Source organism: Eumetopias jubatus, unplaced genomic scaffold (assembly GCF_037043125.1).
Source record: "Eumetopias jubatus isolate StellerSeaLion01/CBP00866 unplaced genomic scaffold, mEumJub1_p1.0 scaffold_8, whole genome shotgun sequence".
Lineage (NCBI taxonomy): Eukaryota > Metazoa > Chordata > Mammalia > Carnivora > Otariidae > Eumetopias > Eumetopias jubatus.
The window spans coordinates 17,313,474-17,329,201 of NW_028274814.1; the positions used below are offsets into that span (position 1 = coordinate 17,313,474).

At 35.2% G+C, this 15,728-nt stretch overlaps 1 protein-coding gene across 4 annotated transcripts in view; it reads right to left on the minus strand.

Annotated features, from left to right (window-relative positions):
- Window positions 1-15,728, minus strand: part of MALRD1 (MAM and LDL receptor class A domain containing 1) — an 835,513-nt gene that overhangs the window by 536,977 nt on the left and 282,808 nt on the right. For all 4 annotated transcript variants that reach the window (XM_088025530.1, XM_088025529.1, XM_028114131.2 and 1 more), the window contains 2 exons: window positions 13,397-13,573; window positions 10,303-10,465 (listed from right to left, as the gene is read on the minus strand). In XM_088025530.1, the coding sequence (XP_087881656.1) occupies window positions 10,303-10,465; window positions 13,397-13,573 (340 nt within the window). The remainder of the gene's footprint in view (window positions 1-10,302; window positions 10,466-13,396; window positions 13,574-15,728) is intronic.

Genomic DNA, 15,728 nt, shown 5'->3' on the forward strand with positions numbered 1-15,728 from the left:
ACATGCTCCTGAACAAATGATGAATCAAAGGAGAAATTTAAAAAACCTTGATACAAAATTTATGAGATGCATTAAAAGCTCTTCTAGGAGGAAAGCTTACAGTTATAAACACCTACATTAAAAAAAAGAAAGATCTCAGATAAGCAATCCAAGTTGACACGTCAAGGAACTTGAACTACATTCAAAGTTAACAAAAGAAAAAAATAATTAAGATTAGAGCAGAAATAAATGAAATATAGAAAGGGAAAAAAAAGCAAAAGAAAAGACCAAAAAACTAAGGGTTGATTTTTTGAAAAAGGAAACAAAATTCACAAACCTTTCACTAGGCTAAACAAGAAAAAAATAAAAGAGAGAAGACTCAAATAGATAAAATTATCAGTGAAAGAGGGATATTACAACTGAAACAACATAATTCCAAAATATCAGAAGAGACTACTATAAGCAATTATATATCAACAAATTGAATAATCTAGAAGAAATTGATAAATTCCTAGAAACATGCAACCTACCAAGACTGAATCAAGAAGAAACAGAATATCTGAACCAACTAAGAATGAGTAAAGAAATTGAATCAGTAATCAAAAGCCTCCTGGCAGGGAAAAGCCCAGGACAAGATGGTTTCATTCATGGATTTGACCAAACACTGGTAAATTTAAAGAATTAAAGCCAATCCTTCTGAAATCCTTCCAAATAAACTGAAGCGGAAGGAATACTCCCAAGTTCATTCTATGAAACCAGCACTATCCTGATACAAAGCCATATAGACACTAAAAGATAATAAAACTGTAGGCCAATACCCCTGATAAACATAAATGCAGAAATTCTCAAAATACTAATGAATCAAATTAACAGCACAGTAAAAGGATTATATGTCATGATTAAGTGGGATTTATCCCAGGGATACAAAGCAGGCTCAACAAATGCAAATCAATAAATATGATACACATACTAATGAAGGATAAAAACCACATGATTCTTGTAATAGATGCATAAAAGCATTTGACAAAATTCAACATCCTTTCATGATTAAAAACTCTTTAAAAACTAGGTATAAAAGGACCATACCTCCACATAATAAAGCCCACATATAATAAAAAGTAAAATTCCTGGAAAAAAACATAGGGTAAAAACTCCTTGATGTTGGTCTTGGTAATGATTTTTTTGGATATGACACCAAAAGCACAAGCAACAAAAGCAAAAATAAGCAAGTGGGTCTACATCAGACTAAGAAATCTTTACAGCAAAATAAATTACTAACAAAATGAAAAGGCAATCTAAAGAATGGGAGAAAATATTTGCAGACCATATGTCTGATAAGGGGTTAAGTTCCAAAATATTTAAGGAACTCTACAACTCAATACTTAAAAAAAAAAAAAACACCAAATAATCCAATTTAAAAAGGGTCAAAGGATGTCTGCTTCTCCCTCTGACCCTCTTCCCTCTTGTGCTCTCTCTCATTCTCTCTCTCTCTCAAATAAAATCTTAAAAAAAAAAAGGATGTGAATAGACATTCTTCCAAAGAAGATATCCACATTGCCAAGAGGTACATGAAATTGTGCTTAACATCACTAATCACCAGAGAAACACAAATCAAAAACATAAAAAGACATCACCTCACAACTGTTAGAATGACTATCATCAAGGACAACAGGTAACATATGCTGGCAAGGAAGTGGAGAAAAGGAAATCCTTCTTCCCTGTTGGTGGGAATGCAAATTGGTGAGTAAATATGAAAACCATATGAAGGATTCTCAAAAAATTAAAAACAGACGCACCATATGATCTACCAATCCCACTTCTGGGTATACACCCAAAGGAAATGAAATTAGTATCTCTAAGAGATACCTACACCCCTATGTTCATCGCAGCATTATTCACAATAGCCAAGAAAGGTAAAGAACCCTAAGTCTCCACTGACAGATGAATGGATTAAGAAAGCATGGTGTGTAATACACAAACACACACACGCACATGCTGTGCACACTCAAAGGAATATTACTTAGCCATAAAAAGAAGAAATCCTGCCATCTGGGACCACATGGATGAATACTGAAGGCATTATGCTAAGTGAAATAAGTCAGACAGAGAAAGATAAAAATACCATATGAGCTCACTTACATGTGGTATTTATAAAAACCGAACTCATAAAAATAGATAGTAAAATGGTGTTCACCAGGAAGAGAGGGATGGCGGGATGGAGGAAATGGTTGCAAGATAAATAACTTCTAGGGATATAATATACGGCATGGTGACTATAGTTAACAATAATGTACTGTATACTTGAAAGTTGTTAAGAGAGTAGATCTTAAATGTTCTTACCACACACCCTAAAAACAGTAGCTGTGACAGATAGCACATGTATGTGTTAACTAACCTTATTGTAATAATCATTTCCCAATATAATCACATTATACACCTTAAACTTGCACAATGTTATATGTCATTTATATCTCAATAAACATGAGGAAAAAATATCATTCTGGAAAAAATAAAAAGAGAAACTATAAAGGATACAGGTGGCAGACATAACCTTGTACAACCTGAAAATTTTGAAATGTAAAAACATTATAAACTAATAAAAGGCCAATAAAAATTTGGAAAAAGCTTTGCAACATTCATAACAGATAAAAAAAATACCTCAATGCTTTAAAAGATCATGTAAGTCAATAAGAAAAATAATAAGCACTACCTACTGAAAACCAAGTGAAGAGCACAAAGAGGAAATACACACACACACACACACACACACACACACAGAAATACAAATGGACAAGGCACACATAACACACAAACTTGATTACCCTGATTAGTATTGAAGAAATTAGCTGCTACTTTAACCATATTTTCAAATTGAAACTGTGAAAAAAAGTAAATACTCAGTGTTTGGCAAGTGTACAAGAAGAATAGACATCGTCATGTACTGCTTGCAAAAAAGGTACATTTTTGAAGAGTAATTTATATATCAAATGGTTAAAAAATGAATGTTAAGATTAAAATTCTACTCTATTTTTTTTTACTCTTAGAATATAATCTGCAATGTGTGCAAACCTGTATATTGTTCAGTACAGACTGATTAAATTGGTTTTTAGTCAAAAGCAACTCATAAATCAATAGTGAGGAACTGAGTTCGTGAATCACGGTACATCCATTTAATGGAATACTATTGGCCCATTAAAAGTATTGGTGAATAGTTGCTTAAAGATTGTATATAAAATTAAAAGCAGATTAACTGAAAACAATGTTGATTTTTTATTTATTGTATTAATTGAAAGCAATGTGGTTGATTGCATAGACATTCACACGCTTTTATCATGTGTGCTTTTTATCACGATGGTATAAATATCATTGATGTGGTTTATCTTTCCTTCCTATATTTAAACATTTTCCTACAATAAAAATGAATTTCCTCCTTTGTGGTAAAAGGAAAGAATTTTTGTAGAAATTAAAATATTAAGAAATTAAGAGAGTCAGTATGTGGTCTTTACCAATAGTATTATCTTAGTTCATTTGTATTATCCAATAACATCCAAAAATAGAGACTCCAAAACTCCCTTCAAGTATTATTAAAAACACATATACAACCAAGACAGACCTGAAGACTTGACAAGTTCTCTGAGCCTCCCAGTGGACCTCTCTTTCAGCAAATAACACTTTCCCCTGAGCATTACATATCTATTCATGCATATGCTGGTTCCATGTGTGATTAAGTTTTCTATTCTTTCTAGGTACTCAGAAAACACAGGCCTAACCAAACAAATTATGTGCCTAACCAAGGCTACCTCTGCATCTTTCAGGCAATAAAGCTCTTCAATGTTTCCTCTGGATTTTGTCTAACAATAACAGTTCTGTGCAGGAAATAGAATAAAACTACATTTTTTTTCATTTTAACATAGTTAAAGGAAAAGCATATTTTAAAATTATACAATGAAAATGAATTTTTAATTAACTTCTGAATGCAGTTATAACCATAATATAAAATAATTTCATTAAACAGTGATCTCTAAACAACATAAAACCGTACACTGCATGATGAATTTATTATTAAAACTTTAGGTTGCATAGTAAATATACCACCTAACCATTGTATATCTGTTATTTTAGGTATGGTCTGCAAGTATTACTTTCAGCAAGATTTTTCTTAAACTCTATGTTTTGTTTTTTGTTTTTGTTTTTTTTAAGATTTTATTTATTTGACAGAGAGAGAGAGCACAAGCAGGGGGAGCAGGAAAGGGAGAGAGAGAAGCAGGCTTTCCGCTGAGCAGGGAGCCCTATGTGGGACTCAATCCCAGGATCCTGAGATCATGACCTGAGCCGTAGGCAGACGCTTAACCGACTGAGCCACCCAGGCGCCCCAAACTCCATGTTTTTAAGCCACGGTAATTAACTTTTAAAATCACTTACCAAGCTAAAATACACTGGAATAAAATTAAAATTAAAATGATTTAATTCAGCTCATTACAAATTATTAATGTATGCAAATATAAAATATAGGTGCTTAATTCAAGGACAGTGGTAAATAGAAGCAATTTTTCTTGTGCTTTAGAGGTCCATCTATATTCCGTCCTTTGGCAACATGGCCAGAAATGCCGCTTCCCACAAGTATTACAATAGTTAAGAGAAAATTATTACAGTTAATTTAGATTTTGACTGTTTGCACTTTTATTTTTATTTCAGCAAAAGTGTTACTAAAGCCTGGTATTTAACCATTATTCTAGATTTACAAAACTAGATCTTTTAGAAATTATATTGAGAGAGTGCTAAAGCATCTAAATTGGCTTATAAAATACTAGCTTATCTTCTTACCAAAGAAGGCTTGGAGAAAGCAATAATTCTAGTATTTAATGTCTAAGAGATTAAAGCTTTGGAAACTGTTATTGTTGCAGAGCAGAAAACATTAAAATATTTTCAGTTTTACTGAAGCTTTTATCCACATTTACATCCAGCAGTTAGATACATGATGATATGCAAGGTTATGTCACAGGGACAGTTTGCATTATTTATGTGGTTTTTAGTTTATAATGATGTTAAGCCTGCACAAATGCATAAAATGCATAAGAAGGTAGGTGCATTTCCAACAGTGGGGGCTATAACTCATTTCTACCTGAAAGACAATGACTAGTGTTATGAAATAAAAAGAAAAATCTAAGTACTTCTACTTTACAAACGACACACTTAAGAAACTGTGTTCTATCTAATCTGCATTTTTAATGAGATAGTTCCTATTCAAATAGGTTCTCAACAATCTGTAAGCAAACTAAAATCCAATGTATTTTAAAGTACCTGTCTTTTCCAGAGGGGCAAAAAGGTCTGAGAAAAAATGTTGGGTATTATACAATGAATGGAGCAATGCAGAGGGTGCCTTGAAATTACATGTCTTCTAGATTAACTGAGGGTAAAGATATTTTTTTCTTTTTTTTAAAGATTTTATTTATTTATTTGAGAGACAAAGAGGGAGAGAGCAAGCAGGAGGGAAAGGGAGAGAGACTCTGAGGCAGACGCTGGGCTGAGTTTATCTCATGACTCCAGGCTTCATCCTGTACCCGAGATCATGACCTGAGCGGAAACCAAGAGTCAGACACTCAACTGACTGAACCACCCAGCACCCCCGGAGGGTAAAGATATTTCTCGCACGCTATTTTTCAATTATAACAGTTATTTTTCAAGACACAGATTTCATTTTATTTTTAAACGCAATTACCTTGAACAAATTTTTTGTTTCTTTGTCCTGAAAAATTTGTACTATTTTTGTAATTAGTCACTAGATTTAGAGAAAAATGAATCTGCTCCGACCAAAACTGGAAAAAGGAAGTGAGAAAGACCTCCTCTGTCTTTCAGCAATACCTTCCCCACTTCCTGCCATGGAGGCCTCTAGGGGTGAGGTCCTAGAACCTTCTAGGAATTACACTAAAATACAGATTGCCAGATGTACTCCTTGAGATTTTGATTCAGGTGCTTCAGAATCTGCATTTAAATATACTGTGTATATATAAACTGACAGTGGCCCTTGATCGCCATTTTGAGAAACTTCTCTAAGGCTTCTATGAGCACAGTTAGAAACCACTAATCTAGAATAAGCATGCATATTCCCCTAGACATCATTCCGTATCAAAAATGAAGTGTGGAGAACTTAATTTTGCCTGCAGGGATGATTTTATACTCCAGATAAATCTTAATATGAAACCTCATTTAACCAACAGATGGGCATTTAGTCAAAAAAAAAAAAATGATTTAAGGGCCAAGAACTCAAAACTTTGCTCTCCTTGGGTTCTTGTAGTAAAAATAAGTAAGTTGGATCCAACACAGTCTCCTTCTAGGAGATAAAAACCATTACAAATTTATGGTACTTAGCTATAAACCAATTTACATGCTATGGTAAAACTGCCTGAGCTAAAAGACTAGGCTAATTAAACTGATGCTGGAGGTCAGAGTAGAGAAGTCTGAGATCATATAAAACTACAAATGGGGAGTTCAGTCAGTTGAGCATCTAACTCTTGGTTTCCATCAGGTCATGACACAACAATTCCAAATCTACAATATTCTAAACATATTTAAATTTGAATTAGCTTCAAAGCTCAGGTGCCAGGTGATCCAAATATCTTAATTCAAAGTTAAGCAATTAAAAAAATTCTCAACTGAGTAGGACTAATGTTCTTGCCAAGTTCTCTAGTACTACCGGGTATGCAAATGGATATAAACTCATTTTTCTTTTTTTTTTTCTTTTTTACTACATTATGTTTCTTTTTCCAAAACACTAAGAAAATAACTTTTCAACTAAATGTTCCCTGTCACTGTGTAAGTTAAAGGAAATGGAAATTTCACCCAACCCCAATCTCAAAAGAACATGCAAATTGCAACTGATGATATTTACACTGAAAGCATTTACTTTATTTCACTGGAGTACAGCTGAGAACAGTATTGATTTCTATGTGCTTTGATTTCAATCCTAGGTAAAAATCATGCTTAGATGCCCTTAGGTGGGCCTTGCTGAGCAGGGTGTAGAAAGAGTCCACTCACCCAGCCCTGTCCCAAGGCCATGCCTGCATGTCCCTAGCCCAAGAAGAAGTGATACATTTTTCTAAGTCATATCAAAGCATTGAATAAACAGCTGCATTCTCCACAAACAAAGTGAAAACTAAAGATGTAAATTTTTTTTTTTTTTTTTGGACCACAAAGTTCATTTCAGATACTTAGGTAGAAAGGCTTATGAGTCCATTAAATTGTGAAGACCAAATGGTAGAATGTCACTTGGAACATCGCTTCTTTTAGCTTTTACTAGTACATTTTCATGATGAAACACACATATTAAGATGTTACCTAAGGGGCACGTGGAGGGCACAGTTGGTTGCATCTGGCTCTTGGTTTTGGCTCAGGTCATGATCTCAAGGTCATGGGATTGAGCCCTGTTATCAGGCTCTTCACTGGGCATCAAGCCAGCTTGAGATTCTCTCTCTCCCTCTGTCCCTGCCCCCCCCATTCTCTCTCTAAAATAAATAAATAAATCCTTAAAAATAAAAGATGTTATCTAAGATTTTAGTACACAATGAAAACTTCCCTACATATTCCCACACCACCATGACTTTTCTAGACTTTTTATTGCTTCATTAAGTATATGAAGTGAGAGAATATTTTGAAATATACAAATGTGCTCTTTTTCTTTTGCGCTTGTTTATGAATGTTTATCACCAACCTGAGCTGAACCCATCTTTGCCTTAAGGAGAACTGAGATCACAGAATGTGAAAATGAAGAAAGAATTAGTGCAGAGCTTTTTAATTTTCAAAATTGGGTCTTGAAAACTATTTTAAAACACAATGGGCTTAACAACCTGGCTTTAAATTTCTGGAGCCACACATCTGAGAGAGAAAAGCATTTCTTAAGTTAGAAAAAGCTTCCCTTTAAATATAAAAAAATAAAATTTGGAAAATGGAGCTTGGAGATTTGCTATAAGCCACTGAGTAGGATGGATATATGATGCATAAAAATTATTTCTTAGGACAAAGTAAAAACATCAAACCTTCCTTGGCTGCAGAAGGAGCCTAGAGAGGAGAGGGGAAGATGGCTAGGGAAGATGCAAGCTTAGGGACCACTCCCTTCTCCAGATTCACTGTCATGTAGAGCACATCTGTTAAACATTATCTGACTCTTAAATATTCTTATTTAGGGACGCCTGGGTGGCTCAGTCAGTTAAGTGTCTGCCTTCCGCTCGGGTCATGATCCCAGCGTCCTGGGATCAAGTCCCACATCGGGCTCTCTGCTCAGCGGGGAGTCTGCTTCTCCCTCTCCCTCTCATTTCCCTTGCTTGCATGCAGACTCTCTCTCTCTGTCAAATGAATAAATAAAATCTTTAAAATGAATAAATATTCTTATTTAAAATATATTTAATTTTCTTTACTTTGCCACCTATAATTATAAAGCACAAATATACAGGTCCTAATCATCAACTAATTCATTCAACAAATAATTATGACTTTTTATGTATCAATCATTTAGAAATAATGCAATAAATAGGGAAGCCATAGACCCTGTGATTGCTCAGAGAATGTGCAGTCTATGGGAGTGGGGGAGAGAAGGTGAGAAGAGAGACAAGGGAGCTAAAAGCCAATTATATCACTGTGCTTATAATATGCTACCACATTTCTATTCATACCTTTACCACATAGAAGGGAGATTCTAGTCTGCCTTTTTCTTGATGGAAATACAGATTATTAATGCAGCGTGGTTTGCTTGGATGTGCCTGAGAAACTTTCTGAAATTACTCTTTGCTTTGCTTTTCTAGGGGTCAGAAGCACCCAAGGAAAATTCGTATACTGAAATCTCCAAAATTAACTGCCAACTGTTGAATGTGATCAAAACACTTGGTATTCATAACTGCCACTCTATAAACTTTGGGCAACATGACTGCTAATATCAAAATCAAATGATGGTAATACTGGAACCATTTTAACAAATTAAACAACAAAAGAGAGATCAGAAAACCAAAGTAAAAAAGTCAGCCCAGAAGATATTGTGGCTCTCTTCGAGTACCAGGTCATGTTGGCCAAGGCAACGACTGACGGGCAGTAGACACACCACTGTTAGTTTTCTTTGAAACAGAAGCCAAAGAAGGGGGCCTCTTGAAGCTTTAACTGAGAGGATGTTTAAAGGCATAAAGGTTTTGAAAACATTTTCTGTAATATAAATGGGGATCCCTTTGCTGTCTTCAATAGTACTTCCATGAAACCATTAAGAGGAAAGGATAAAGGATGGGATCTGATAAGAAGGAAGCACTCAACATATCTGTGGCCTATAAAACAGGGAAAGGTATGAGTCATGAAGCCTTGGAAAGAAAAGACCAAAATAAATGACAAGGAAGATCAAAGACTAGAAGAGGAAGGAAAAAGGGGTGAGGAGAAAGAGGAGCTGGAAAAGGAGGAAACAGAGAAAAGATTTGGGTGGGGGAAGGAAGGAACAGATAATTTTATTTTTTAATTTCTTTAAAAATATTTTTTTAAATTTTTTAAGTAGGCCCCAAGCCCAACATGGGGCTTGAACTCACGACCCTGAGATCAAGAGTCACATGCTCTACTGACTGAGCCAGCCAGGTGTCCCTGAATAGATAATCTTAAAACAACATAATAACAGTGTTTTTCAATGAGTGGTGATATTACAAATTATTTTTCTTATGCTTTTCTCTAGTTTCTATGACTTTTATAAGAGCATTCACAGCTTTTCCTTTTTTTTAAAGATTTATTTATTTTGAGGGAAAGCACAAGTGGGGTTAAGGAACAGAGGGAGGGGCAGACTCAAGTGGGGTGAGGGGCAGAGAGATAAAGAAAGAAGCAGACTCTCTGCTGAGCAGGGAGCCCCATGTGGGGCTCGATCCCAGGACTCCAGGATCATGACCTGAGCTGAAGGCAGACGCTTAACCGACTGAGCACCCCCATTCACAGCTTTTTTAACTGAATAGCTGTATTTTTTTCTCAGTTCTATATGAAAGAGTACACTTATTATTTTTTTAAGATTTTATTTATTTATTCATGAGAGAGAGAGAGAGAGAGAGAGAGAGAGAGAGAGGTACAGGGAGAAGCAGGCTCCCAAGGAGCAGGGAGCCCGATGTGGGACTCGATCCCAGGACCCTGGGATCACGACCTGAGCCAAAGGCAGACGCTTAACCATCTGAGACACCCAGGCGAAAGAGTACACTTAGCCCATTTAGTCTGTAAATTCATCATTCATTGGTTTAGGGTAAGATGGTGTGGCAGTAATTTGAGAACTGCTTAACACATAGTTCCTAAGAGACATGTTCAAAGTATGTGGTCACTTACGTTGTATGATCCACCGATGGCCTGTGATTTTCTTCCCCATGATGAATACTGATTCCATTACCAAGTCCCCATCTGAAAGTGTTCGAATCTTGAATTAGGTTTTCTGGGATTGGCTGGTACCATTGACACAGGCTTCCTTCTTCAAAGCTGCAAACATTCGTAGCTTGAATAGAATAGAACAAAGACAAGATGAGCTAATCACAATAAATGTGTCAACAGGGGCACCTGAGTGGCTCAGTCATTAAGCATCTGCCTTTAGCTCAGGTCATGATCACAGAGTCCAGGGATTGAGCTCCGCATCGGCTCCCTGCTCAGCGGGAAGCCTGCTTCCCCCTCTCCCACTCCCCCTGCTTGTGTTCCTTCTCTCACTGTGTCTCTGTCAAATAAATAAATCTTAAAAAAAGAAAAGTGTCAATAAATGGCAATTTCTACCTATATCAAGCACTTTCTTACTGTTGGGTTTCTTTTTTTCAATTATCTTTTAAGCGTAATGAAAATAATTAGACAAATGATTTGTATTATTACTAGAAGAGTTTTAAAGAAATCTACATGTACTATACTGAAATATCTACAGTAGGTATAAATGGAAATAAATGCATATACTAAAGAATTTGTTCTGAAAAGGAGGTGAGATTTTAATTAGGTCCTCAAATAGCAATCTAGGCATTGCCAGTCTCTTCTCACATAACGTTGACATTGCTTACCAAGTTCTGGCGAGTCTGTTCTTTTGACAAAGCTAAACTTCAGCTCAGCCTTTGAAGGGGTTAGTTCAAATTCCAAACTACTTAAGTTCAAATCAATAGTATTTTCCTTTAAAGTTTTCAATATTCTTGTAATGACTGTATCCTAATATCATATGAAATTACAAGTCCAGTGATTTGTGAAATACCTAGTCTGTGTGTGAAATGCTCTTTCTTCCTCTCTCTCTGAACATGTCCATGTGTCTGTCTATCTTAAATTCTCCACTGTTCCTAGGTAGGCTGTAGAAGACTCTGGCTTTTAAATGGCATAAGCAATGTTGGAAAACCATCATCATCATTTAGAAACTCAAGTTCATGATTTAATGTAAAGTTTGAGAAGAAAACACTCCGTCAAAAAAAAAGTGATTTTTAATTGTAACATTCAAGTGTGTCATTTAATCTCTGACATTAATAGTGATCATATAATTATATTTATCTTGTGAAGAGATTTAAAACTGTTTTCTTTTTTTGTTTCAGAGGTAGAGTTTAGTGAGTCATCAGGTGCATATAACACCCAGGGTCCTTAATGCCCATCACCCAGTTACCTCATCCCCCAGCCCCTAGATATTTAAAATTCAATAGGATTCTGTTCTTCATTTCATTAAAAATGAAAAGAATCATAGATTTTTTGAAATTAGAGGGCATAAAGTTTTAGTCAAGCAAGATGAATGAGCTCGAAGATGTGCTGTACAACATTGTACCCATAGTCAACAATATATTGTGCACTTAAAATTTGTTAAGAGGGTAGCTCTCGTGTTGTGTTCCTTATACAATAAAAAGCATTAGAAAATGTAAGACCATAGATAACAGGCAGATTTATTATATAATAGTTCATCTTACAAAAAGATGGAGGAAGAAAGAACACATAATTTGTTCAGAGTAATAATTCAGTTCATGTGTATTCATAGTAAATTAATAACCCCATGATTTTAAAATAATAATTTCATAGGAGATGTTCATTCAGGACATTTAAAGAACTGTATCAAAACTGCCCACCCCACCATAAATGATGTTACTAAAATTGCAAAGTTGAACAAAGAAGAAAGTCAGTATTCACTAAAGATACTCATTAGGTGTAATTAACTCAATTCTGTGTAAACTTTCAGAAATACGACAACTTATGTATGATCATAACGAGGAAGTCTGAATATCACAACACTTTCCATTATATTATCTCCCATCTGCAATGCACCATATGTATGCTTAGCCAACTTGAGTTAATTACTATCTCGTCTCATCCACAGAGTGAGTTAGCTTTGATTTTATGAGTTTTGGGGTCTAGCTAAGTTAGTTAATTTATTGTGTATTTGTACATTAAGAAGAATTTCTTTTTCTAAGTTAAAATAAATATGAACCTTATTTGACTTTCAAGTTTTAGAATTTCTACATAATGTTGACAGAAGACAGAACAGAGTTTCACTACACTCTGTATTATCTGCATGGCCTGAACCCTTCATATCATCCAGACACTTGAGAAATATCATAGTATAGGAAATTCATATACCATCCAATAAATAGTAGGGAAGGCAAAAAAATAGCAAAAGCGTTCACTCCTTCTGATCTTGTGCTTTGTCCATGCAGACATGTCAATTTTTCTCCTCTAAGACTGTTTCTCCCATTGAGACATTCACTTCTAAATTAAAAATTTGCCTTAAAAGCCATAGATTGGCAGATGCTAAAAAGTAAAAACCATCTTTCAATAGGGACGCAGGTGAGGAAGGGCACATCTATATTAGGATTGGTTCTTATGAATTCTACATATTTAATATAGTATTCATCTTTCTATTTTGGCACTGGCAAAATTTGAACAAATTCATCTAATTTGAGAGTAATACTTCCACTTTAAACATTCCTATTTCATGAGTGTGAGGAGTAGACTAGAGACAAACAGGGGGTATATAAAAGAGCTAGTCAATTATATAGTCCCAGAGTCAAGTAAAGTCCATGAAACAAGTGTTTTGAATCCAAAACTTCAATTTAAAAACACTTGCCTCTTGTTGAGCATCATAGAAGAATGCATACTGATTCTTCTACTATAATTTTCTATACAAACAACTTTTATGTTAACAACCTGCTCTAAGTCAAGTTGAAAATTTCTAACTAGGACACAAGGCCATGCTACTTAAAGATTATACTATATACTATTATATTAAAGATTACATATACTATACTAAAGATGCTACTAAAGATTATACTATATACTATATACTACTAAAGATTATACTATACTATACTTAAAGATTATACTATACTATTATAGTATATTATACTATAAAGATTATACTATAAGATTATACTATATACTGTCTTATCTGTTTTATGCTATGTTTAATACAAAATAGGAATTCACCTACCACAGAATGATTCATCTGACTGGTCAGGACAGTCATATCTAAAATCACATGTCTGGATTTTTTCAACACAGTGACCATCAGACTTGCAAACAAATTCATCATCTATACAGTTGTGTGGAGGTAATGTTACTGGAGCTGACATTTCTGGTGGAGTTGGGAGGTCCACTGGCAAAGTACCTTGATAAGAGATAACATACAGGCATAATTCAGTAGATTTTCCAATTAAGATTTTACACAATAAGCTTTTCTTAGTATGTTTCACATTGAATATTATAAAGAATATTTGGCAGTCTTTGGTAATATGCTGAATTTTATGTAAGCATATAAGTTGGAGTTCTCGGTCTTATCAACAACAAATAACTGGATATAAATAGATGAAGGTGCAGATAGAAATTACTGAAAAACTGTTCATAACTCACTGAATAAATGGGAGGCTCAAGGACAGGGCTAGGATCACTGGGAATCAAGGGAGTCCCAGATGCTGGCATTAGGAACCAGAGTTAAGGTCTGGTTAAACCTTCTAGTCCACTAGGTAAATAAACTTTGCTCTTCCATTGTAACAATTAATCCAGCAACTCCTCATCCTTGTTTCACCAGCCCTCACATATTCAAGGTTGCAAGAGAGAGATTCATCTGGAAGTATTTATATAATTAAGATAACAATTTCTGAAATTACTGAGCTTAGAAGAAATTTATAGACGTTAATTTATACAGTAGTTATTCAAGCAACATTTATTAATAACACCCCGTGTCATGGACATGGTAGGTACAACAGATTGAAAGCCAAATATGCCATCATTGCTGTAAAATAATTCACTGAGTAGTGGATAAGGCACTCAGGTAAATCTTTCATTACAGTTCCATAGGATACATTTATGAGAAAGAGTATAAAACCATGGAGGCAAGAATGACAACTATCCTTCCACTCCTGCAGTCAGAGTTTAATTCACAGACCATGGTACATGGTGAGCTATCATCACTTAGAAATGAGTGCATGGATGGATGGATGGATGGATGGATGGATGGATGGATGGATGACAGAGTGAATGAACAGATGGACAACTGGAAGACTGTACAGCATATGGAAAACACGTGAAAAGCATACATTAGATGGGAGGCGGGGAATACTTCCTGGAAAAGTAATGTCTTCAGCTTTTAGCTTTATTTTTTTAAAAGATTTTATTTATTTATATGAGACAGAAAGAGAGAGTGTATGCACGAGCATGGGGAGGGGCAGAAGGAGAGGGAGAAGCAGACTCCCTAATGAGCACAGAGCCCCACAAAGGGCTCTATCCCAGGACCCTGAGATCATGACCTGGGCCAAAGTCAGATGCTTAATCAACTGAGCCACCCAGACACCCCAAGTTTTTAGCTTTAAAAGATGAAGAGTTGCTGACAAGATGAAAATAGGTATAAGGTCCTTTTGGGCAATGAGCAAAGATTTGTGTGGAGGCAGAGAAATATACTGGCCCATTGTTTTTGGAATGCTGTGAGAATTTGGCATAGAGAACATCTTGTGATAGAGTAAGAATGTGTGTGATAAAGTCACTAGATGTGGAACTGGTTGGGAGACAATTAGCACATCATAAAGAGCTAAGTGGGACCAATTTAGGAGCTTGAAATAAATATAAAAAGCAGTGGAGAAATGCCAAAGTATACAATTTCCACTTTAAGAAATACTTTTCTGGCATTAGTGTGAAGAATGATTTGCAGGTGGTTCTGGCATGGAAGAAAACAGCTAAGCTTTTACTTTAATTCCAGGCAACTAATAAACCAAAGCAGAGAGAGTGTGGAGGAAAGAGCAGAGACCTGAGTGATATTAAACATCCAATATCTAGAGGACTGGGGATTTAGGTGCTATTGGTAATTTGAGGAGAGTCCAATAAGTATTACTTTGTTTCTCAGCTCAAGTTTTGAAGTAAGAGCTAAGACTGAAGCATATAGGAGATAAATCAAAATATCAACATTTTATGGATGAAGTTGACAATAATCTATATCTCTAGACAAGTGGTCTTTTAAAGCATAAAACTCAGAAAGAAACGGCCTATCTAAGTTACAATCTGTGCTGGAAACTTCCAGCTCTCCTTGTATGGAAGCCTCCCATAGTGAACTACAGCAAGAAGTTAAGTAGATCTCCTGCTTCCTTCAGTGAACTAGCTCAAAAAACAAAAACAAAAACAAAAACAAAGAAAGAAACTAAGAGAACAGGTATGCAAGCTCAGGCCCTCCTTGCAAACTCAGCAATCGTCATTACTTTTTCCACAGTTGATATTAGGGTTCACTCTTGGGGTTTTACTCACTATGGGTTTTAACAAATGTACAATGATGCTTC